At 47.6% G+C, this 26,374-nt stretch overlaps 1 protein-coding gene across 5 annotated transcripts in view; it reads left to right on the top strand.

Annotated features, from left to right (window-relative positions):
* slc38a11 (solute carrier family 38 member 11) overlaps positions 1-26,374 on the top strand; it is a 175,573-nt gene that overhangs the window by 38,290 nt on the left and 110,909 nt on the right. For 3 of the 5 annotated variants that reach the window (XM_085986438.1, XM_085986437.1, XM_085986440.1), the window contains 2 exons: positions 109-243; positions 5,443-5,508. In XM_085986438.1, the coding sequence (XP_085842564.1) occupies positions 109-243; positions 5,443-5,508 (201 nt within the window). The remainder of the gene's footprint in view (positions 1-108; positions 244-5,442; positions 5,509-26,374) is intronic. The other 2 variants (XM_085986439.1, XM_085986441.1) reach the window with 1 other exon arrangement.

The raw sequence follows: 26,374 nt of genomic DNA, 5'->3' as shown, positions 1-26,374 counted from the left end.
AACCATTGTATTATCATTCATACTTTGAGTATATTTTTAAAGTTAACTGTTCAAGTTTAATATTACAAATATTCTAAATAGATTATAAATGTTCTATTCTGTTCATAGATTATTCTATTATACTGTTGATTAAAGGAGGGCACCTGTCTGGAACAAGCACTTATCAGTCTCTGGTGAACAAAGCTTTTGGTATTATAGGTTATGTGATTCTTTCATTCCTGCAGTTTCTGTATCCTTTCATTGGTAAGAATTTAATTTCTACATTGTTTAACCGCTGAATTTCTTTCAAAGCCTGTAAAGATAACAACTGTATATATTTCCTGAAACATTCAAGTGCTGACTGTTAAATAAATTAAAGAAATATACAATTTTATTATAGCATAACTTGTAATATTCTCTAACAAAAAAGCTATAAATCAAAGTACCTTTTAATGACAACCAAGAAGATCTGGAGGAGTTCAAATCCAGATGTTCAAAATTCTGTGAGGTTTTGAGAAAGTAAATCAGGAAAAAATATTTTCACAGGGAAAGTAACGAGCATATAAATTTAAGATCATCAACACGTCTGGTGGTTGTGAAACGCGCTATATAAATGCAAGTCTTTCTTTCTTAACAAAAGAATGGAGGGTGCAGTTAGGAGAATTATTTTTATGCCGAAGGTTGTTAGGGCATGTAATGCTGTACCAGAAGCAATACTGGAAGCTTTTAAAAGGGAAGTAGATAAATATTCAAAAAAGAAAAACTCAAAAGTGTATGGGAAAGGTGCAGGGGTATGGGGACTCAGTGGATCATAAAATCATAGAAATTTACGGCACAGAAGGAGGCCATTCGGCCCGTTGTGTCTGTGCCAGTTGAAAAGAGCCATTCAGCCTAATCCCACTTTCCAGCTCTTGGTCCGTAGCCTTGTAAGTTACAGCACTTCAAGTGCATATCCAAGTACTTTTTAAATGTGATGAGGGTTTCTGCATCTATCAACCTTTTCAGGCAATGCGTTCCAGACCCCCACCACCCTCTGGGTGAAAAAATTACTCCCCAACTCCCCTCTAATCCTTCTACTAATTACTTTAAATCTAAGCCCCCTGGTTATTGACCTCTCTGCTAGGGGAAATAGGTCCTTCCTATCCATTCAATCTAGGCCCCTCATAATTTTATACAACTCAATTATGTCTCCCCTCAACCTTCTCTGTTCCAAAGAAAACAACCCCAGCCTATCCAATCATTCCTTATAGCTAAAATTCTCCAGTCCTGGCAACATCCTTGTAAATCTCCGCTGTACCCTCTGTAGTGCGATCACATCTTTCCTGTAATGCAGTGACCAGAACTGTACGCCGTACTCTAGCTGTGGCCTAACTAGTGTCTTATACAGTTGAAGCATAACCTCTCTGCTCTTATATTCGATGCCTCGGCTAATAAAGGAAAGTATCCCATATGCCTTCTTAACCACCTTATCTACCTGTACTGCTGCCCTCCGGGATCAGTGGACATGCACTCCAAGGTCCCTCTGTTCCTCTACATTTCTCAGTAGCCTGCCATTTATTGTATATTCCCTTGCCTTGTTAGCCCTCCCCAAATGCATTACCTTACACTTCTCCGGATTGAATTCCATTTGCCACTTTTCTGCCCATCTGACCAGTCCATTGATATCTTCCTGCAGTCTACCGCTACCTTCCTCACTATCAACCACATGGACAATTTTTGTATCATCTGCAAACTTCTTAATCATGCCCCTCTACATTGAAGTCTAAATCATTGATATGAACCACAAAAAGCAGGGGACCTAGTACTGAGCCCTGTGAAACCCCACAGGAAACAGGTTTGCAGTCACAAACACACGTCGAGCATTACCCTTTGCTTCCTGCCACTGAGCCAATTTTGGATCCAACTTGCCACTTTCCCTTGGATCCCAAGGGCTTTTACTTTTTTGGCCAACCTGCCATGTGGGACCTTGTCAAAGGACTTGCTAAAATCCATGTAGACTACATCAAATACACTACCCTCATCGACCCTCCTCATTACCTGCTCAAAATTTCAATCAAGTTAGTCAGACACAACCTTCCCTTAACAAATCCATGCTGACTGTCCTTGATTAATCCGTGACTTTCTAAATGATGATTTACACTGTCCCTCAGAATTTTTTCCAATAATTTTCCCACCACTGAGGTTAGGCTGACTGGCCTGTAATTATTCAGTCTATCCCTTTCTCCCTTTTTAAACAATGGCACAACGTTAGCAGTCCTCCAGTCCTCTGGCACCACCCCTGCAGCCAGAGAGGATTGGATGGTCCGAGCCTCTGCTACTTCCTCTCTTGCTTCTCTCAACAGCCTGGGATACATTTCATCCGGGCCTGGGGATTTATCTATTTTCAAAGATGCTAAACCTCTTAATACTTCCTCTCTGTCTCTGTTTATCCCATCTAATATTTCACACTCCTCTTTAACAACAATGTCTGCATCGTCCCTCTCTTCTGTGAAGACCGAAGCAAAGTATTCATTAAGAACCATACCCACATCTTACGCCTCCACACATAGATTACCTTTTTGGTCTCTAATAGGCCCTACTTTTTCCTTATTTATTCTCTTGCTCTTTATGTATTTATAAAACATCTTTGGGTTTTCTTTGATTTTACTTGCCAATATTTTTTCATGCCCCCTCTTTGCTTTCCTAATTTCCTTTTTAATTTCACCCCTGCACTTTCCATACTCTCTAGGCTTTCTGTAATATTGAGCTCTCGGTATCTGACAAAAGCTTCCCTTTTTTTCCTTATCCTACCCTATATGCTTCTTGACATCCAGGGGTCTCTAGATTTGGGAGTCCCACCCTTTTTCTTTGTGGGAACATATTTGCTCTGAACCCTCACAATCTCCTCCTTGAATGGCTCCCACTGCTCTGATACTGATTTACCTTCAAGGAGCTGTTTCTAGCCCACTTTTGCTAAATCACATCTCAGCTTAGTAAAATTGGCCTTTCCCCTATCGAAAACTTTTACACCTGGTCTATCTTTGTTCTTTTCCATAACTATGCTAAATCTAACTGAATTATGATCACTACCACCAAAATGCCCAGCTTCATTCCCTAAATCTAAGTCCAGAACTGCCCCTTCTCTTGTTGGGCTTGTTACATACTGGCTAAAAATGTTCCCCTGAATGCATTTTAAGAATTCTGCGCCCTCTATTCCTTTTACATTAATTCTATCCCAGTTAAAATTAGGGTAGTTGTAATCGCCTACTTTTACTGCCCTATTATTTTTGCACTTTTCAGGAATTTGCCTAAATATTTGCTCTTCTATCTCCCCCTGACTGTTTGGAGGTCTATAGTACACTCCCAGTATTGTGATTGCCCCTTTTTTGTTCTTCAGTTCAACACATATGGCCTCATTTGATGATCCTTCTAACATATCATCCCTCCTCACAGCTGTAATTGTTTCCTTAACCAATATTGCCATCCCCCTCCCTTTTTGTCCCCCTCTCTATCTCGTCTGAAAATCCTGTAACCTGGAATGTTCAGCTGCCATTCCTGCTCTTTAAGCCATGTTTCAGAGAAGCAGCTTAGGCACAATGGGCTGAATAGCCTTTTATTGCGCTGTCGAATTCTATGATTCTAACATTAGACACAAAGAGGCTGATATGAATTATTTGAACACTCAGATGGATGACTCCAACTCTGACCAAGAGAACTGCTTTAATAAAAAGAAAATGCTGTAGAAATTAGGTCTATTTCTAGCTGGCCTTATCTTTGTCATTGTTTTCAAACTATAAAATCTGAAGACAGATCAATAATTCTGCTGACTCATCCCCTCTTTCCTGACTCATAGAAACAGGAATAGGCCATCGAGTCTATTTTACATTCAGTTAGATCATGGTTTATTTGTACCTCAAATCCACTTATCCGCTTATTGATCTCAGTCCTGAAAATTTCATTTGGCTCAGCATCCACAGCCTTTTGGGGAGACAGTTCCAGATTTTCACTAACCTTTGTGTGAAAGAGTGTTTCCTGATTTCAATCCTCAATGCCCGAGCTCTAATTTTAAGATTATGCCCCCTTGAGGGTATAGTTTCTCTGTATCTACCCTATCAAATCTCTTTATCATTTTCAACATCTGTTCAACATCTCAGTTAGATCACTGCTCAACCTTCTGAACTCAAGGAAATACAAACCACGTTTCTGCAACCTGCCATCAATTTCAGCCTTTAAACCCTGGTATAATTCTGGTGAATCTCCTCCAAGGCCAATATATCTTTCCTGAGGTTCAATACCCAAAACTGAACACAGTATTCCAGATGGGGTCTAACTAAGGCTCTGTACAATTGAAGCATAAATTCCTCAGTTTTGTATTCCAACCCCCCTTGAGATAAAAGCCAACATTCCATTAACCTATCTGATTACTTTTTAAAAACTGTGCATTAGCTTTTAGTGATCTGTCTACAGCTATATCCCTTTGCTCCTCCACAACCCCAGTCCCTCACCATTAAGAAAATATTCCAATGTATCTTTCTCGGATGCAAAGTGGATGACCTCACTCTCCTCCACATTGAACTTCATCTGCCAGAGTTTTGCCCACTCACTCAGTTTGTCTATGTCCCTTTGTAACTTCCTGCTCCCATCTATACAATTTACTGTGCTTCCTAACTTAGTATCATCTGCAAACTTGAATATACACCTCTCTATTCCTTCATCCATGTCATTAATATATATGGTGAGGCCCCAGTACAGATCCCCGGAGAATGCCAGTTCTCACATTCTGCCAATCATAGAATGTTCCCTTTATTCCTACGCTCTGTCTTCTACCTCCCAACCAATTACCAAACCACAGGTCTTCAAACAGCTGGCGGTAATGATTGTCGCTCACTAAACCCCTCTCAGAAATCATTTGGTGACCTTAGCATCCAGCACAATTCCACTGGTAAATCAAAGACTTTCCTGCCACCATCTGTAATAGACATGTGATCATGAGTTTTCACCATCATTTTGGTGAAAACTTAGCATTTTCATCATAAATACGACCAGTTTTGTGAAATAACTTCATCACACGTATATAGGAATCTTAGGAATATAAGAATGTACAGCACTGGAAAAGACATAGCAATCCATCTGGCCAAACCCAATGTCCTGGATAATTATCCAACTCAGTTGAATCAGCCCCATCGACTCTTCAAAAATTGGTTCTAAGCTTGGTTTTTGGGGAAACTGTAGATTTAATTTAGCATTACATCTGATCTTGACCACCCCTAGCCTAAGCTTTTGACTTTGCATGTAGGTACAAAGTAGAAAAAAAACAGAATTTTTATGATTTGGATAGTGTACAAAAATTTTCAACAGAGATTCAAAGGGAAGTTGCTTTTGATTATTTAAAGTTTCTAAATATACCATCATAGATCTTGTTCTGTACTGCAGTTGTTATATGAATATTAATTCATTTTGTAAATTGCAAAATTTAATTTTCAGCCATGGTAAGCTACAACATAATCACAGGAGATACATTAACAAAAGTGTTCCAAAGAATTCCTGGAGGTAAGTGATTGTTTTAGGGTTGCTTCATATAGTATAGTAACACTGAATATAAGAACTAGGTTAATTCCAAAGTGATGTATTAAGAAAGGAACTGAATAAAAATAAATTTGAACTCTTGCACTTGATGCCATTGTGATGAAAATAGTGCTTGGTTTTTCACTCTTCCCAAACAAAAAAGAAGTTTGTAACTGCTTTTTCATTAACAAAGCACACCTTTGAATCATTTTAGATATATTGGATGTTTCTCACCTTGTTTTTTCAGTTCTCATCATGTGCACCATTGCACGGTCAAGAGAACAGGGAGACAGACAACCTACTTGTAGCTCTCTACCAATGTTGCTCAGTAACCAGCTATTGGGAGGTGCATGGCTCATTTCCTATGGGGAAACAAGTAGCCTCTGCTCAGACACCCGAAAACGCTGGAAACAATAGCAGTGATGTTGTTATTTCGGATTTCCAGCATCCGCAGTATTTTGCAATCTGCTCAGACACCCTTTCTGTTACCTGCCCCTCTCCCACCATGATACAGCTTTTTGGAAAAGGAATGCACCATTCATTTTTTAAAATAAATACATGATAATGATAAATGTAAACACAAGTAATTTTCTGTTTTAACATGCGGTAGTTTGAAAAAAATTGCATTCAGAATGTGTGTTTATGTGCATGTATGTAGAATATGTTTTGCCCTCAGTACACTTTAGAGTCCTTGAAACAAGTGTAAATATTACTGACTACAATAGTTCAATTACAAAAGTTATTTGTTTAGTTTAGAAAAGAAGAAACGAGACATTGTTTAAATGCTGATGGAATGCTGATCTTGTCATTGTGTGCAGCACAAAACTTAATTCAAAAAATAAGGAACACCACATATTAAGGTTACTGGTATGCCTCTTCACAAGATAGCTAAGCTAATGAGGAGAATAAATGATTTCCTCCAGAGTTAGCTAAAGTAATGATCCTTGACTCATGGCATGGTATTGGAGGAGACAATGATCAACAGAACTTTCTTCTATTAGAAAAAAGAAAATTGAGGAGACATGATCCAGATTTTTAAAATGGGTAATCTAGATGCAAGCAAGTCATTCAACTTGGACTCTGATTGCAGAACTGGATGACTTAGGTATAAAATTAACCACCCTCAAGCAAGGTTTCAAATTAGAAAGATTTTTCCTCCACAGAGGATTAGACTTCTAAGTAAAGCAATTATTGCTGTGGCAATTGCACCTACGGTTCTCTACATAGTGGCTCCCCAACCATAGCTGTGACATGGGGGAGATGCCAGGAATTTCTCCACCACAAAAGGAAGTTGTGGATACAATGCTTTGGGCTGCCCTTAGACAACTCCTGGAAGAGTGACACACGTCATCCTCAGAGTATGTATCATGATTATCCTCGCATCCACAGTATGATCAATGGCCCAGGGTGCCCTTAAGGAGAAGAGGAAAACATGTAAATAAATGATGATATATGTTCTAGCAATGAATCACTTGTGGGTAAGGTTAAGTGTAACTTCCAATAGATCATATAAGTGCAGACAGACTGTGTTGAGTCAAGTAACTTTCAAAGACCTTCTGAAATGTATTTGTTTATATATAAAGTGGAGTATGGTTACATGGGTGGCAAAAGCCCTCCAGTACCTCATCAAAGTGGCCATTCTTTGTGTGTGAGCCAAGATAATGAATGTTTGCAGATTTTTCTGCAGCTAAGCCCAATCCTGTTACGTGCACAATTTTCAGCAGGTGATTTATTTTTTCTTTTCCCCTCCTTTGCCCAGGAATATTGAGACCCGTTGCAGCGTTCCTGTAGCTGTGCCAAACTGTACAGACTGAAAATTAAGCCTGGGACGTTTTGGCTCAATGCTACACCTGTTGCTCTCTTTAGATACTACCCAATCAAAGAGCGAGACAGTTGTTTCTAATCAGGTTTGCTTATTGCAGGCTATACGAGTGCAAACAAGTCAGGAGCAAACTTTTACCTGGTAAAGATCTTTTTATGCTTATTATCAAAATTATATACAAGGGCCCTGAAATTCAGTAGGGTTTCTACCAGCCTCCTGTCAGAACCCTGAGGGAAATGGCATAAACAGACCCTGCAAGTGTTCCACCAGAGTTACACTGGGAGATCAGTAGAACCCCTTGCATAACTTCAGCTCCAAGTTGTTTTGACGAGTGACTGGTTTGACTAGTTTTCTTCCTCAGCCTAAAGCGGTATGTATGCCTGGTATTTAGAGCCATGTGGTGATAACCAACTGGTAACACTGCATTTTCCATCACCTAGAGGGCACTATTTCTCCACCTTTATACTTGCATGCTGACTTCACTGTAAACAGATTCCCACTAAAAATGGTCACAGCAAGGATGCACTTTCCAGAATATCGGTTTGCAGAATATTGTTAGAAGTGAGGTCTGGGAATAATGGGGGAATTTTGGAACTTTGCGAGATTTCCCAGATTGAACCTGCTGCTGGGAGCTCACCAAGGTTGCAAACATAAATGCATTTTTCAGCCTTAACAAAAGCTGTTTTGGGGAAGAACTATTTGCCAAAACAAGGGATGCCAAAGAACTGTTGAGGCACAAAATTGTGTCGGTGGGCTAGTGGTGGAGCAGCATAGCATCTGAAAGCATTGCTTGATGGCTGGCGAGGTGGAGAGGCTGCTGTATGAGTTGCTTGCAAGAAGGGTTGTTCTGTTTGCCACTCCAAGACACTCTCCATGGAGAACAAGAGTGCAGCATGTCTGGCAGAATGTAGCTGCCAGGCTCAATGCAAATTGGGAGCATATGCAAAAAAGATGGCACATCCTAAGAAAGCTACCAAGGTAAGATTACCTAAACTAACATTTACCATATGAATGGTCCAAGTAAGCATGCCACAAGTGTGGTCTGTCAATCTGTTCCATTAATTATGGTCTTTGCACAACTTCAAAGCTCTTCAGTTGCTGACCATATATATGCATACTCCAGCTGCAATTTACAATTGAAAGACTCAAGATAGTCACCGCTCCAAAGGTTTTAATCCAGAATCATTGCAACGCAACCTGGATGATGCATGGTCACTTTCTGACACATAGATATATGCCCAGCATGTAACCTGTCACTGTGTATGTGCTGCTCATTCAATAACATCTTTCATACAGGTTATCATAGAATGATTACAGCATGGAAGAAGGCCATTCGGCACGTCGAGCCTCTGCCAGCCCTCTGCAAGAGCTCTTCAGCTAGCCCCACTCCCCCGTCCTTTCCCCGTAGCACTGCAAATTATTTTCCTTCAGGTACTTATCGAATCCCCTTTTGAAAGCCATGATTGAGTCTGTCTCCACCACCCTTTCAGGCAGTGCTTTCCAGATCCTAACCATTCGCTCAGTAAAAAAGCTTTTCCTCATGTCGCCTTTGGTTCTTCTGCCAATCACCTTAAATCTGTGTCCTCTGGTTCTCGACCCTTCTGCCAATGGGAACAGTTTCTATCTACTCTGTCCAGACCCCTCATGATTTTGAACACCTCCATCAAATCTCCACTCAATCTTCTCTGTTCTAAGGAGAACAACCCCAGCTTCTCCAGTCTATCCACGTAACTAAAGTCCCTCATCCCTGGAATCATTCTCGTAAATCTTTTCTGCACCCTTTCTAAGGCCTTCACATTTTTGATTATTGTTTCTAAAAGCTTCCCCACTACCAAGGTTAAACTGACGGGCCTGTAGTTGCTGGGTTTATCTTTACACCCTTTTTTGAACAGGGGTTTAACATGTACAATTCTCCAGTCCTCTGGCACCACCCCCGTTTCTAGGGAGGATTGGAAGATTATGGCCAGTACCTCCGTGATTTCTTCCTTCACTTCCCTCAGCGTCCTAGGATGCATCCCATCCGGTGACTTATCTACTTTAAGTACAGCCAGTCCTTCTAGTACCTCCTCTATCAATTTTTATCCAATCCAGTATCTTCTCTACCTCCTCCTTCACTGTCTATGGCAGCATCTTCTTCCATGGTGAAGACAGATGCAAAGTGCTCATTTAGCACCTCAGCCATACCCTCTGCCTCCATGTGCAGGTTTCCATTTTGATCCTTAATTGGCCCCACCCCTCCTCTTGCTACCCGTTTACTATTTATGTGCCTATAGAAGAGTTTTGGATTACCTTTTATGTTAGCTGCCATTCTATTCTCATATCCTCTCTTTGCCCTTCTTATTTTCTTTTTCACTTCTCCTCTGAACTTTCTATATTTAGCCTGATTCTCAGATGTATTCTCGACCTGACATCTGTCGTACGCGCTATTTTTCTGCTTCATCTTACTTTCTATCTCTTTCGTCATCCAGGGAGCTCTGACTTTAGTTGCCCTACCTTTCCCCCAAGTGGGAATGTACCTTGACTGTACCCAAACTACTTCCTCTTTAATACAGTTTTGCCTGCCAATCTTGGATTCCAATTTACCCAGGCCAGATCCGTTCTTATCCCACTAAAATTGGCCTCCAATTAAGTATTTTTACTCTAGATTGCTCCCTGTCCTTTCCCATACCTAATCTAAACCCCATGATACTATGATCACTGTTCCCTAAATGTTCACCGACTAACACTTGCTCCACTTATAACAACAGAAAATGTTGGAAAAACTCAGCAGGCCAGGCAACATCCGTGGAGAGAAAATAGTCAACATTTCAGGTGAAAACCCTTTGTCAAGACTAAAGAAGCACAGGAAATGAAATAGATTAAGAGGCCAGGCTGGGAGAGAACAAAAGAGAAGAGACATTAAGAGGTATTCAAAACGTGACGAGATGGTGATAGGACTAGTGGAGACAAAAGATGGCTCTAGATTAGGTGTGAAATGCGCTAGCAGAATGGGAGACAGCTGCCATGTGGGAGAGAGGGGAAAAAAAGAAAGAAGGGGGGGTGGGGAAAGGCCAAAACAAAGGTGTGGATAAAAAATATAAGTAAAAATGTAATAGGGGCTAAGGTTATGATCTGAAATTGTTGAACTCGATATTGAGTCCGAAAGGCTGTAAAGTGCCTAATCGAAAGATGAGCTGCTGTTCCTCGAGTTTATGGTGAGCTTCCGTGGAACAATGCAAGAGGCCGAGGACTGAGTGAGAATGGGGCAGTGAATTAAAATGACAGGCGACCGGAAGCTCGGGGTCACCATTACGGACTGAACGGAGGTGTTCCGCAAAGCGGTCACCCAATCTGCGTTTGGTCTCCCCAATGTAGAGGAGACCACATCGTGAGCAGCGAATACAGTATACTAGATTGCAAGAAGTACAAGTAAATCGCTGTTTCACCTCGAAGGGGTGTTTGGAGCCCTGGACAGTGGGAAGGGGGGAGGTATAAGGGCAGGTGTTACATCTCCTGCGCTTGCACGGGAAGGTGCCAGGCGAAAGGGAAGGGGTGCTGGGGGTGATAGAGGAGTGGACTAGGGTGTCTCGGAGGGAGCGGTCCCTACGGAATGCTGAAAGGAGAGGGGAGGGGAAGATGCGTTTGGTGGTGGGATCACTTTGGAGGTGGCGGAAATGGCGGAGGATGATCCGTTGAATGTGGAGGCTGATGGGGTGAAAGGTGAGGACAAGGGGAACCCTATCGTGGTTCCGGGAGGGAGGGGCTGGGGTGAGGGCAGAAGTGCGGGAGATAGAACGGACACGGTCAAGGGCCGTGTCAACCACGGTAGAGGGGATTCCTTGGTTGAGGAAAAAGGAAGACATGTCGAAAGCACTGGTGTGGAAGGTGGCATCGTCGGAGCAGATGCGGCGGAGATGGAGAAACTGGGAGAATGGAATAGAGTCCTTACAGGAGGCAGGGTGGGAGGAAGTGTAGTCCAGGTAGCTGTGGGAGTCAGTGGGCTTGTAGTGAATGTTGGTCAATAACCTATCCCCAGAGGTGGAGACGGAGAAGTCGAGGAAGGGAAGGGAAGAGTCAGAGATGGACCATGTGAAGGTGAGGGAAAGGTGGAAATTGGAGAAATTGGAGAAATCTTCGGACGCACTCCGCCACTTTAAGTTTCCAGTTTCCTGGCCCCAACCGCTTCCTTTTCACCATGACGTACAATCCCTCTACACCTCCATCCCCCACCAGGATGGCCTGAAGGCGCTTCGCTTCTTCCTTGAACAGAGGCCCGACCAGTCTCCATCCACCACTACCCTCCTCCGCCTGGCCGAACTTGTTCTCACATTGAACAACTTCTCCTTTGACTCCACTCATTTCCTCCAAATCAAAGGTGTTGCTATGGGTACTCGCATGGGTCCTAGCTATGCCTGCCTTTTCGTGGGATATGTGGAACACTCTTTGTTCCAGCCCTACTCGGGTCCCCTCCATTACCTCTGTTTCTGATACATTGATGACTGTATCGGTGCCATTTCCTGCTCTCGCCCTGAACTAGACAATTTCATTCACTTTGCCTCCAATTTCCACCCTTCCCTCACCTTCACATGGTCCATCTCTGACTCTTCCCTTCCCTTCCTCGACTTCTCCGTCTCCATCTCTGGGGATAGGTTATTGACCAACATTCACTACAAGCCCACTGACTCCCACAGCTACCTGGACTACACTTCCTCCCACCCTGCCTCCTGTAAGGACTCTATTCCATTCTCCCAGTTTCTCCATCTCCGCCGCATCTGCTCCGACATGCCACCTTCCACACCAGTGCTTCCGACATGTCTTCCTTTTTCCTCAACCGAGGATTCCCCTCCACCGTGGTTGACACTGCCCTCGACCGTGTCCGTTCTATCACCCGCACTTCGGCCCTCACCCCTGCCCCTCCCTCCCGGAACCACAATAGGGTTCCCCTTGTCCTCACCTTTCACCCCATCAGCCTCCACATTCAACGGATTATCCTCCGCCATTTCCGCCACCTCCAAAGTGATCCCACCACCAAATGCATCTTCCCCTCCCCTCCTCTTTCAGCATTCCATAGGGACCGCTCCCTTCGAGACACCCTAGTCCACTCCTCTATCACCCCCCGCACCCCTTCCCCTTCACCTGGCACCTTCCCGTGCAAGCGCAGGAGATGTAACACCTGCCCTTATACCTCCCCCCTTCCCACTGTCCAGGGCTCCAAACACCCCTTCCAGGTGAAACAGCGATTTACTTGTACTTCTTGCAATCTAGTATACTGTATTCGCTGCTCACGATGTGGTCTCCTCTACATTGGGGAGACCAACACAGATTGGGTGACCGCTTTGCGGAACACCTCCGTTCAGTCCGTAAGGGTGACCCCGAGCTTCCGGTCGCCTGTCATTTTAATTTACCGCCCCATTCCCACTCAGACCTCACCGTCCTCGGCCTCTTGCATTGTTCCACGGAAGCTCACCGTAAACTCGAGGAACAGCACCTCATCTTCCAATTAGGCACTTTACAGCCTTCTGGACTCAATATCGAGTTCAACAATTTCAGATCATAACCTCGGCCCCTATTACATTTTTATTTACATTTTTTATCCACACCTTTGTTTTGGCCTTTTCCCCACCCCCCCACTTTCTTTTTTTTTCTCTCTCCCACATGGCAGCTGTCTCCCATTCTGCTAGCGCATTTCACACCTAATCTGGAGCCATCTTTTGTCTCCACTAGTCCTATCACCATCTCGTCTCATTTTGAATACCTCTTAATGTCTCTTCTCTTTTGTTCTCTCCCAACCTGGCCTCTTAATCTATTTCATTTCCTGTGCTTCTTTAGTCTTGACAAAGGGTTTTCACCCGAAACGTTGACTCTATTTTCTCTCCACAGATGTTGCCTGGCCTGCTGAGTTTTTCCAGCATTTTCTGTTGTTATTTTGGATTTCCAGCATCTGCAGTATTTTGCTATCGTACTTGCTCCACTTAACCTACCTGATTCCCCAGAACCAGATGCATCAATGCCTCCTTCCTCATTGGGCCAGAAACTGATCAAGAAAGTTCTCCTGAACACACATCACAAATTCTTCCCCCTCTCTGCCCTTTACACTATTACTATCCCAGTCTATATTAGGATAGTTGAAGTCCCCCTTTATCACTGCTCTATAGTTCTTGCATCTCTCTGTAATTTCTCTGCACATTTGCTCCTCCATATTTTTCCCACTAGTTGGTGGCCTATAGAATACACCTAGTAGTGTAATGGCACCTCGATTATTTCTTAACTCTAACCATATAGATTCTGTCCTTGACCCCTCCAGGACATCCTCTCTCCCCAGCACTGTAACATTCTCCTCAACCAATACTGCCACACCACCTCTTATCTTTCCTTCTCTATCTTTCCTGAACACCGTGGCCTAGAAATTCAGTTGGGCGCGGCAGCCGTTAGCGCCTTAGGAGGAGTAGATTTCGAGCGCTAGGCGCTTAGTGCCCGGGCGCAGCGCGATCTGCGCCTCGCCCCAACTTCCGTACACATTTAGCGCCGGCGCAAAGTCTTAGCGCGCGCCCTGCTGCGCACGCACATCATGACGTCATTTGCTAGTGCAACGCCTTTTGTGCGCCCCGAACCGGAACTTCACTCGCGCCGGCCCATTGTGCGCCGGGCGGCCCTAGCGACTGTGAAGTGGAACGGTACACAGCCCAGCCGGGCCGCGGGGAGCGCAAATTAAAGGGCACTTACCCAGCAGTATAAAGGCCAGCCATTTTGCAGCATTCACTCTTGTGCAACGGTTTATTGGACAGAGACCAAGGAGGAGAGTTTACTGGTTTGGACCAACACTTGGACAGGTATTTTTGGCTCAGGCCAGAGCTTACCAATTATCTTTGCCTTCATTCAGAGCTCAGTGTTTGCCAGCATATAATGGGGGCTGCATTGGGTGGCAACGCTGAATTTCAGCCTTATGCCAGAAGGGCTTACAGACGCCGTGAGAGAGTGGCAGCCCTGGCTAGACGCAGAGGGGGCAACAGGCGTCGCCAACTGAGGCCTTACCCACGCAGGGTATACCACCAGCAGACCTCCTATCTGACCATGTCTGCCGCGATGTGTGTTAGGAGGCTGCGATTCCGAAGGGAGGTGGTTGCAGACATCTGCCGGCTGCTTCAGAGAGATCTGCAGCCACAGCTGATGCGCAGGACGTCTCTGTCGGTGGCAGTGAAGGTGACGGTGGCTCTCAACTTCTATGCCACCGGCTCCTTCCAATCCACTACTGGGGACATCGCTAACCTCTCCCAGTTCGCCATGCATTGCTGCATCCGCCAGGTGACCGAAGCCCTTTTCAGAAGGAGACATCAATTCATCTCCTTCCCCATGACCCTGGACAAGCAGCAGCAGCGTGCAGTGGGGTTTGCAAGAATAGCGGGCTTCCCCATGGTGCAGGGCGCCATTGACTGCACGCATGTGGCTTTGCGGCCACCTCTTGAGCATGCCGAGGATTACCGCAACCGGAAGGGCTACCATTCCCTCAATGTACAGCTGGTGTGTGACCACAGGCAGCGCATCCTAGCTGTCAATGCCCGCTTTCCAGGCAGCAGCCACGATGCCTTTATCCTGCGACAGACAACTGTGGCTGACATGTTCCAGGCACAGCCTCCCCCAAGAGAATGGCTTATCGGGGACAAAGGCTATCCTTTGTGTACCTGGCTCATGACCCCGCTCCGCGCGCCCACGACCCCTGCTGAAGAGGCATACAACGAGAGCCATCAAGCGACGAGGAACCTCATAGAACAAACAATCGGCGTGCTCAAGCAACGGTTCCGCTGTCTCGATCGCTCCAGGGGAGCCCTCCAGTATTCGCAGGATCGAGTCTCCCAATTCGTCGTCATTTGCTGCATGCTGCACAACCTGGCTATCCGCAGGACTCAGGCACTGCCACCTCACGTTGGACCACCACCTCAGGAGGAGGAGCAGGAGGAGCATGAGGACGACGAGGACGAGGAGTACCAGCCCAGGAGGGAGGCACAAGGTCCAAGGGCCGCCCGTCGGCGGCTTATTGAACGTCACTTCTAGGCCCCCTGTCAGGGAATGGCTTGTGCCAATGATAGAACATGATTGCAGCCGCTCCGCAAGCCCTCAGCCGGTTAAGGCAACAAACACTTCAAAGATCAAACATGGACAATGTGAATAAATAAAATGGTTTATTGTACAAACTCTGGGCCCTTCCCACATGAAAACCAAAAACAGACGAAACCCCCAAAAAACACTCAAACACATTACTCGCTCCCACAACCTGGAGAGGATTAACAAAATAGGGCAACTAAAATGGCCGTCATTCTCGGCCTTCGTCAAAAACAAACATCACATCATCGGCCTTCAAAAAACAAACATCCAATTCTCGGCCTCAAGAAACAAACAGAAATGGCCACACATTCGACTATTTGGCCCGCTAGGGCGATGCCTTGGCCATCTTTGGGTGGCCCCTGCCCGCCCTGCTGCTCCGCCTCAAAGTAAGGCCATTGGCTGCTGCAAGGCTGGGGGCAGGCTCCTGAGGGGCACATGTCGTGACAGCAGATGCCCTTGGGGGTCGGCCTAGTCGAGGTCTGGCCGTCGAGCGGGCGGCTGTTGAATGCTGCAGCTGTGGCTGGCCAGCATCAGTCGCTGCAGCAGCTCCTGGCAGCTCCACTGGGGGACTGGCAGTGGCGGCTGGAGGAATGGCGGCAAGCTGGCGGATGGTAGGCGCTCGCTGGTCGCCTGAGACACTGGCACTCGCCTGGGCCAGCACTGCAGCATGCGCACCAATCTGCCGAGGGACAGACCGCTGTGCTGCTGCAGCGCGCCGGGTGCCCTGGCGATGCCTGGCTGACACAGCGAGTGTGGCAGCAGTGAGTGCCCGTGTTGACCTGTTCACTGACCGCATCAGAGCAGCCAGTGACTGGACGGCACCACTGATCACCTGGCCAGTCGCTGACAGAGCTGCCCCGAATTCCGCCCGACTCGCTGCCTGATCTGCCCGGTATTCCGCCCGACTGGTGGCCTCTGAGGGCCCGAACTCGGCCACACTCCGAGAAAGGGAATCGCTGGACTCAGGCAACCGTGCCACTGCCGCCATGAGCTCCGTATGCCGGCGCTCCGAGTCCGCGGACAAGTCTTCAAGGCGTTCCATCTCCTCGGCGAAGAGCATCTCCTGACTGGAGGCCGGACTCTCCCTCTGGGGAGAAGGCCGCCGAGCTGGCCAACCCTTCCTGCGTTGCTGGAGGCCGCTGGGCCCAGCAATTGGACTCCCCTCCGACGCTTCCCCCCTCTGGGGAGAAGGCCGCCGAGCTTCCACCCCCCTCCCGCCTTTCTGCAGCCCGCAGGTCCCAGGAGCTCCCCTCCCCTTCGACACTTCCGCCACGCTGCCCTCCAGGGAAGACGTGTTCCCTACATTGGCCTGGGTGGCCGCGGCTGAGGGTTCCCCTGATGGGCCGCCTTCCTCTTGCTCCTCCTCCTGCTCCTCTTCGGAGGGTCTGTCACTGGCAAGTTCAGGGACCTCCTCTTCACCATCTGAAAGCAGGAAGGCACAAGAGTAGCTTTAGAGTGAGGAGAGGGCGTCAGTGCAGGATGCATGAGTGGTGGCATTCAGCGCATTGGTCGGACAGTGGCAAAGGATGTAGATCTGATGTGCAAGTGGGACGAGAGAGGTGCAAAAGGTGATGTCCTTACCATTGCTGCCCAGAACAGGGTCGGCATCTCCACATGCAACGGGCCCAATCACCCGGCCACCCATGAGGCGCTCCACGCGATGTTGCAGGTCGGTGAGTGGCTGGATATGTGGTCGGCCTCCCCCGGTCGCAGTCCGGCTCTTGCGATTATTCGCCAGCTTGGCCTGCAAGAGAAAGGACGGCCTCTAAGTACAGTGTGTCGCCGTGATCTTGTGTGCACTGCCTCCCATGGTGGAATAGCTTGGCCAGTGTGTCACCATGATCTGGTGTGCACTGCCTCCCATGGTGGAATAGCCTGGCCAGTGTGTCGCCATGATCTGGTGTGCACTGCCTCCCATGGTGGAATAGCCTGGCCAGTGTGTCGCCATGATCTGGTGTGCACTGCCTCCCATGGTGGAATAGCCTGGCCAGTGTGTCACCATGATCTTGTGTGCACTGCCTCCCGTGGGGGAATAGCTTGGCCAGTGTGTCGCCATGATCTGGTGTGCACTGCCTCCCATGGTGGAATAGCCTGGCCAGTGTGTCGCCATGATCTGGTGTGCAATGCCTCCCATGGTGGAATAGCTTGGCCAGTGTGTTAAGTGCAGAATGTGCAATTGATGCTCATGCCTGTCCCATAGCTGCTGGATGAAGGCTGGCCATTAGAGCTTTCAGGTCCCTTTGCCCATAATGTGAGGTGCACATGCAAGGATGAGGAGGTCACTGGAAAGGGTACTCACCCTGACAATGCGTGTGAGGTCATTTAACTTTTTGCGGCATTGGGCACCGCTCCTGGGGACATCGCTGTTGGCTGACAGCTTGGTGGCGACATGCCTCCAGGCTCTCCTGTAGACGCGGACCGTCGCCTTCTTGCCATTGTCCGGGTACAAAACATGGCGCCTCTTCTCCACAGCAGCAATCAGCACACTCAGATCACGCTCTGAGAAGCACTGCGCACGTTCACGGGCCTTCTCCATGTCTTCAGGCGCTATTTGGGTCCAGCAGCAGTGTTCAGGCCTAGCTGGAGGGCTCCACTATCCAGGGCGTGGCAGCAGACACAGTCGACCCTTCCCCCTTAAGAGCTGGCCGGCGCCAGGGTGTCTGCTGTCAATCACGAGATGGCCGCACCTGTGCTGCGCCCGGCCTCGGCGCTATCGATCACCACCTCCGGCTTAGCGCCCAAAGAGAGGCGTCCAGCAGCAGTTTTAGCGCTCGCCCGAACTCCTAGGGCGAAGCTAATGAATATCGGAGAAGTGGCATCGATTTGGCGGCGGCCGCAAACTTTAGCGGACGCCCCACTTTAGCGCCCCAAAAGTGGCGGCAATGAATTTCTAGGCCCTTATATCCAGGAATATTTAAAACCCAACCCTGCCCTTTTTTGAGCCAGGTCTCCGTTATTGCCACGACATCATATTCCCATGTGGCTATTTGCGCCTGCAGCTCACCAACCTTATTTACTATGCTTTGTGCATTCACATACATACACTGTAAACGTATCTTTAGACCATCTTGTGTTCTCTTAGTCTGACCCCACCTAATACCTTACTATTTCTTACTTTAGTGCTATTAATCTCTCCCAAGCCTTTGTGCCCTTTGTTTCTCCTTTCTAATGCTACATCCTGGTGCCCATCCCCCTGCCAACTTAGTTTAAACCCTCCCTAACAGCACTGGCAAACCTCCCCCAGAACCGGTCCCAATATCCCAGGAATCTAAAGCTCTCCCTCCTGCACCATCTCTCCAGCCACGCATTCATCTGTTCTATCCTCCTATTTCTATACAGGAAACTCTTTTTTATCCGGCACCGATGGGACCGGCGTGGTGCTGGTTTATCAAAAAGTCTGGATTACAGAGAGTTATAGTTAAAAGGTACGAGAGCTCCGTACACAGCAACAAATCCAGGCTTCCCTGTTGCTTAGCAACAAGTGCAGGAACCCCCGATTACACAGCCAAGAATCAAGAATCGGCCACTAATATGAAGAAAAACTTAACTGAACCTACTCCTGAATTTTGCCGGTTAACCAAGATTTCCGGTTCTTTGGGTGCCGGTAAAACGAGAGTTTCCTGTACTCACTTGCGCGTGGCACCGGGAGTAAGCCGGAGGTCCTGCTTCTTAATCTCTTTCCGAGATCCGTGAAATCTTTCTATCTATGTCATTGGTACCGATATGGACCACGACCTCTGGCTGTTCATCCTTCCCCCTCAGAATGTTCTGCATCCTTAACCCTGGCACCAGGGAGGCAACATACCATCCGGGAGTCACGTCTGCCGCCGCAGAGAAGCCTATCTGTTCCCTTAACCGAGACTTTGAACAAATATTTTGTAGCAGTCTTCACGGTAGAAGACACGAAAAGCATCCCAATAATAACTGATAATCAAGGGGCTTTTGGGAGGGAGGAACTTAAAGCAATCACTATCATTAGAGAAAAAGTACTAGTCAAACTAATGGGACTAAAGGCTGACAAGTCCCCTGGAGCTGATGGTCTGCATCCTAGGGTCTTAAAAGAAGTGGCTGCAGAGATAGTGGATGCGTTGGTTATAATCTATCAAAATGAATTCTGGAGCGGTCCCAACGGATTGGAAAACCATAAATGTAACTCCCCTGTTCAAGAAGGAAGGGAGACAAAAAGCAGGAAACTATAGACCAGTTAGCCTAATATCTGCCATTGGGAAAATGCTGGAATCCATTATTAAGGAGGTAATAGAAAATTTAGAAAATCATAATTCAATCAAGCAGAGTCAACGTGGTTTTATGAAAAGGAAATCGTGTTTGACAAATTCACTAGAGTTCTTTGAGGATGTAATGTGCAGGGTGGATAAAGGGGAACCAGTAGATGTGGTGTATTTGGATTTCCAGAAGGCATTTGATAAGGTGCCACATAAAAGGTTACTGCACAAGATAAGAGCTCACGGGGTTGGGGGTAATATGTTAGCATAGATAGAGGACTGGCAAACTAACAGAAAACAGAGAGTCGGGATAAATGGGTCATTTTCAGGTTGGCAAACTTTAACTAGTGGGGTGCCACAGGGATCAGTGCTGGAGCCTCAACTAATTACAATCTATATTAGTGACTTGGATGAAGGGACCGAGTGTACTGTAGCCAAATTTGCTGATGATACAAAGATAGGTGGGAAAGCAAGTTGTGAGGAGGACATAGTCTGCAAAGGGATATAGATAGATTAAGTGAGTGAGCAAAAATTTGGCAGATGGAGTATAATATGGGAAAATGTGAGGTTATCCACTTTGGTAGGAAGAATAAAAAAGCAAATTATTATTTAAATGGAGAGAGACTACAAAATGCTGCGGTACAGAGGGATCTGGGGGTCCTCGTACATGAAACACAAAAAGTTAGCATGCAGGTACAGCAAGTAATTAGGAAGGCAAATGGAATGTTGGCCCTTATTGTAAGGGGGATGGAATATAAAAGTAGGGAAGTCTTGCTACAACTGTACAGGGCGCTGGTGAGACCACACCTGGAGTACTGCGTACAGATTTGGTCTCCTTATTTAAGGAGGGATACACTTGCATTGGAGGCAGTTCAGAGAAGGTTCACGAGATTGATTCCTAAGATGAAGGGGTTGTCTTATGAAAAATGGTTGAGCAGGTTAGGCCTATACTCTGAAGTTTAGAAGAATGAGAGGTGAACTTATTGAAACATATAAGATTCTGAGGGGGCTTGACAGGGTAGATGCAGGGAGGATGTTTCCCCTCGTGGGGGAATCTAGAACTAAGGGGTCGCCCATTTAAGACAAAGATGAGGAGGAAGTTCTTCTCTCAGAGGGTCGTGAATCTTTGGAATTCTCTACCCCAGAGAGCTGTGGAGGTGGAGTCATTGAATATATTCAAGGCTGAGATAGACAGATTTTTGAGCTACGGAGGAGTCAAGGGTTATGGGGAACAGGCAGGAAAGTGGAGTTGAGGCCAAGATCAGATCAGCCATGATCTTATTGAATGGCAGGGCAGGCTCGAGGGGCCAAATGGCCTACTCCTGCTTAGTTCTTAAGTTCTTATGTGCTTATGTTCTTATCAAATCCCCTACCACTATTGCTTTCCCTATCTTCCTCCTCCCTCTCCTTAAGGCTGAGCCACCCATGGTGCCTTGGACTTGGCTGTGGCTGTACTCCCCAGCGAAACCATCGCCCTCACCAGTACTCAGAACAGAATACTGGTTGGAGAGCGAGATGCACTCGGGACCCCTGCACTACCTGCCTGGTCCTCTTTTGTCTGGCGATCACCCATTCCTTCTCTGCCTACACACTCCTTAGCTGCATGGTGACCACCTCCTGAAACGTGATATCCACGTAGCTTTCTGCCTCGCAGATGCACCACAGTGACGCCAGCTGCTGCTCAAGCTCCGTAACCCGGAGCTCGAGCTCCTTCAGTTGACGACACCTCCTGCACACGTGGTTGTCCAGGACACGGGAAGCATCCTGAAGTTCCCACATGGTACAGGATGCACATTCTGCGGGACTGAGCTGCCCTGCCATGCCTTTATTTATTCGACTATTAACTAACTTTATAGAAACTTAAGACTAAGATGTAGCTAATTCAAGTTATTAATATAATATAGTATTAACAGTTACTAATTTAATATAGTATATTAACAGTTACTAATCGCCAAGCTCCTGCTTTATCCCTAAACAGCTATTTAACCACGGCCCCTAACTTGAAGTGAAAAAAAACGGTGTGACCTTTACCAACCAATCAGTTACCAGCTATCCTGTGACGTCACTCCTTTAGAATCACCCCTCAACTCCCTTTATGCTGCCGCCGCTCCCACTCAGGTCCACGCTCTGTCCTGGGCCTTCTCCGCCACTCCCTTTATCTTGGTGTCGCTCCCACTCAGGTCCACGCTCTGTCCTGGGCCTTCTCCGCCACTCCCTTTATCTTGGTGTCGCTCCCACTCAGGTCCACGCTCTGTCCTGGGCCTTCTCCGCCACTCCCTTTATCTTGGTGTCGCTCCCACTGAGGTCCACGCTCTGTCCTGGGCCTACTCCGCCACTCCCTTTATCTTGGTGTCGCTCCTGCTCAGGTTCACGCTCTGTCCTGGGCCTTCTCCGCCACTCCCTTTATCTTGGTGTCGCTCCTGCTCAGGTCCACGCTCTGTCCTGGGCCTTCTCCGCCACTCCCTTTATGCTGCTGCTGCTCCTGCTCAGGTCTGCACTCTGTGTTTAAGGTACTTCTTTGCATGCTTGACAAGATGACAAATAATAAAGGGAAGAGACCTGACCCAGAGAAGGGCTCAAATTAAATCATCCTGGATTTCCTTGGAGGTGGCCACATTAGACATCTTGCATATAGGAACATATAAAGAGTTGGAGAAAGTGAAGTTGCAGGCTTTCCGCAAACTGAAGACAAGTGCCATCCAGTTCTTATGGCCTGCAACCCATATTATTCACTCCCACATAGGATACACACAAAGATTACACACAGTTAGGGGGAAAAGTTCAGTCGCGCCCAGTAGCGTCCCGAAAAAGTTAGCACCCCCATGCTGTAAATTGAGTGGTAGCGCCCCAAGCAGGAGGCGGGGTGCTACCGTAAGCGCTTCCCCCCTCTTGGGGCGCTACCATTCAATATCGCGGCGCGACGTGCGACAGTATTACAGACCTCCCTCTCCTGATTAAAGGGGAGGCGCCTAGCGCAGCGCGCACCGGGGCCCTGCTGGACCACTGGGGAGTGGGGTGCCGGGAAAACAGCCCGACACTCAAGAGGAGTGCCGGGCTGACCGATCACGGCCAGCACCCCGCATGAAAAGCGGAAAGGGGCAGGTGCTGGCAGGCGGCCCAAAAAAATATGGCTGCCCGGTACCCGCCCTTTAATTAGCACCGCCACAGCCGCAAAAATGCCACCCTGACCCTGTCGGACATATTATCCGGTGGTAGGTCGGGGGCGTGACTGAAGTTTGCAGCCAGGGCGCGAGTGGGGCGCTGCGCACGGCGATTACATAATTGCCAAAGGTGCAGCGCTGCGGGGCGCTACCGACTACCACTGCCGCTAACCTCCCGCTAAATTTTGCGGGAGGCATTAGCGGCGCCACACCCAGGTGCTAGGTGCTTTTAGCCCTCCCCCGGGCGCTGACGGGAGGTGCAAAGCAACCCAATTTTTCCCCCTTAGTATCTTGATATGGATTCTGTTTTAAGGTGTATCTTGAGACCAGTATTCTAAGATTGTTCCTTTTCAAGCATCCTGCAGCACTGCCAGTGGCCCAGAACAAGACAACACCAGAGGTGATCTGGGTTAATGGCAGTTCGGTATTCCACAAACCAGCACCTACAAGCACCAGTACAGCTATACACATCCTGAAGGATATTGTTGGTGATCTTGAGGACTGAGTGAGCAATAATAGACAGATGAGGAGGACCAAGTGTTAGCGGTAGAGAAACAGCAGGAACTTGATGCCCTTATTGCTATGTGACCACTCTACTTTGGGAAATGCACCATTTTGGTGGCATTGGGCAGTCATGGTATGCTGCTATTGCTATTCAGTTGGAAGGGAGATTAAAGTGCTGATCATGCTGACCAATACATCAGGCACCTGATTAATATTTGTATGGACAATACAATGGCTGACAATGCAGTTGACCTCCCCCCACCCCCATGCTAGCCAGAAAGCAGATTTTACATATGGTGCAGATTAACTGTGGGTGATTGCAGCAGATAGCACAGGTTCTCTGTCTGAGAATCATGTCCTTCCAGGTCATCTTTTGCCTCTTTCAAGTAGATCCTGTCATTCCAGATTGGTGGGATGAGCCTGTAGCTATGACTGGTTGCACAGCAGTGGGGGCAGATAGTCCAGTTTGATACCTGCTAATCTCCTTGATACATTTTTTATCTGGATGCCATTTCCACCATGAAATACTTTGGCCGGAATTTTCCCGGGGCCGAGCATGTGGGTTTGGGGGCGAGTCTGGAGTTAAATTTGTGGAAGTTGACAGCGCGTCGGGAATGTCACCCTGCCGACTTCCGCATTTAACTCGGGCACGTTACGAAGCGCGCCACAGACCCGCTTGGGAGAGGCGGACGACCTCATTGAATGCTTGTTGAGAGACCTGTAACTGCCTCTTTAACAGCATGTTTTGGCTTTAACTTGTTGCGGACGGGATTCACGCACCTCGGGAACCTCGCCTGTGAAGGGGAGGCGGAAGCTCAGTGGACTTTCTGCTAGTTCATTAAGTGGAAAAACACATAAATACTCTCACCTTACACCTGCTTCCTTGCCTAATGGAAAAGCTCTTGCTGACTCCATTTTGTGCAGAGATTTAGCTGTCAGCAGTTTGCAGGTCATTTCTGCAACCTCAGAAGCCACTCTCACCATATTGCTAGTCACTCTCAGTACATTGAAGGATTGGGCCTCTGATCTCCACTTTACCTGCCTTCTATTAAATCAGCATGTGTCCCGCTTCTGCTGTCTTACCTTGGACCACAGAATCGGACCAAGCTGAGCCCCAGCACCAACAACACCAGCCACACCAGCAGCGACAGCAACAACACCAGCAACAGCAGCAACCACAACAGCCTTCTCCTGAACGACCTGTTGCTCCACAGGAGAGAAGGGGTCAGCACAGGGTTGCACTGCGCCGGAGGCGATAAACCCAACATAGGGTATACAGGCAGAGGATGAGCTTCCTGGACATGACTGAGCAGCAGTGCTTCAGGAGGCTCAGGCTATTGCGCCAGGTCATCGCAGATATTTGTAGCTTGCTAGAAGAAGACCTGCTGCCCAGAGAACCTGGTGGACAGATGCATCATCCAGGTAACCGATGCCATGTTTCACAAGTCAGCCAATTATGTAAACTTTGCCACTAATGAGGCCAGTGTTACGGAGTGTGCTTTGCAGCTCTGGTTGGCTTCCCACAGGTGCAGGGTGTCATTGACTGCATACATGTGGCTATCAAGGCACCCCCACATCACCCTGGAGTGTTTGTGAACCGCAAGGGCTTCCACTCCCTCAATGTGCAGCTCGTCTGCAACCATAAAAAAATCATCATGCATGTGTGCGCCAGATTCCCTGGCAGCTGTCATGACTCTTTCGTGCTGCACCAGTCCACCCTCCCTGAGCTCTTCGCACCTCTAAACAGACTTACCAGCTAGCTGCTTGGAGAAGAGGGCTATCCACTGAAGACGTGGCTGATGACACCCTTGAGGAGGCCAGGTAATGAGGCTAAGGAGCATTATAATGACAGCCACATGTCCACCAGATGTGTCATAGAGCAAGCAATCGGCATGATGAAGATGCGCTTCAAATGCCTTGACAGATCTGGAGGAGCCTTTCAATACACACCAGCCAGGGTCTCCAGAATAATCGTCATGTGCTGTATGCTGCACAACATAGCACAGCAGCGAGGATTGGAGCTGCAGGAGGAGCAGCGCACAGCCTCTTCAGAGGAGAAGGAGGAACAGGCGGAACACAAGCAGGAGGAGGAGAAGGAACCTGAGGTGGAGATGGCACCAGCAGCGGTGCATATTGCAGTCCGGGAGGCCTGGGATGGCCTCATAATGGCCAGATTTACTTAACTTGCCCCAACTACACCACAAATCAGTCATGTAATGGCCAAACAATTCCTGTCACCCAAACCTCCATTTCTCGAGGTTAAGTAATGTCTCACCATTCACTCCAAGTGCCAAAGCCACTTCCCAGGTAGCAGGCAAAAATGGAGAAGACGAGAAAGTTGTGAAAATTTTTTTTTTTATGTGCGTCATAAATATAACTGAAATTTAACATTAACATTTTGTCAAACACCCATGTGCATACCCTTGTGGATCTAGGATTGTGTCTTTTTTTCATTTACGCGTGCTTCTACGAGGTGCGATCCCTGTGGCTTCAGCAGAGGTAGAGGCAGCCTGCTCACTTCCCTATTGCGACTGCTTAGACACTTTTGACGGATGTCCTCTGGGTTTCGGAGTCTGTGAGGGCCTTGCCAAAGTCTGCTCCTCCTGCAACTGTGCAGGGGCAGACTCGGCCATTGGGATCCAAGGCAGCATGTGGGGCTCTGACTGAGGGGGAGGCAACGGGGAAGAAGTGGGAGCGCTTTGAGCAGAGCCCCCACTTCCATGACCCCTTTCACCATCATCCCTCTCATGGGCCACACGCACTTCCCTGCTAAAAAGGAACTGGAGAGCACCCTGCTGCACATCAGTGGGGCAATGAACACCCAAGTCTAGGTTAATATTGCTCCTTGAGATTAGGTCAATGAGCGTCTGCAATCTGTTGTTCACAGCAAGCATGCTCTCGTTGGACTGGCACATTTGCTGCTCCATGCAGGTAGCCATCCTTTCCATGGAACAGCACATCGTCGCCATCGCTGGATGTTAGAGATGGACTCCTCCATTGTCTGTACATTTACACACATCACAACTGCAAAAGCTGCTAGAGCCTCGCGCAACTGTTGCTGC

The sequence above is a fragment of the Somniosus microcephalus genome, chromosome 4 (assembly GCF_052327205.1).
Source record: "Somniosus microcephalus isolate GS21.2 chromosome 4, FLI_Smic_1.0, whole genome shotgun sequence".
Taxonomy (NCBI): domain Eukaryota; kingdom Metazoa; phylum Chordata; class Chondrichthyes; order Squaliformes; family Somniosidae; genus Somniosus; species Somniosus microcephalus.
This window is presented reverse-complemented; position numbering and strand designations above follow the sequence as displayed.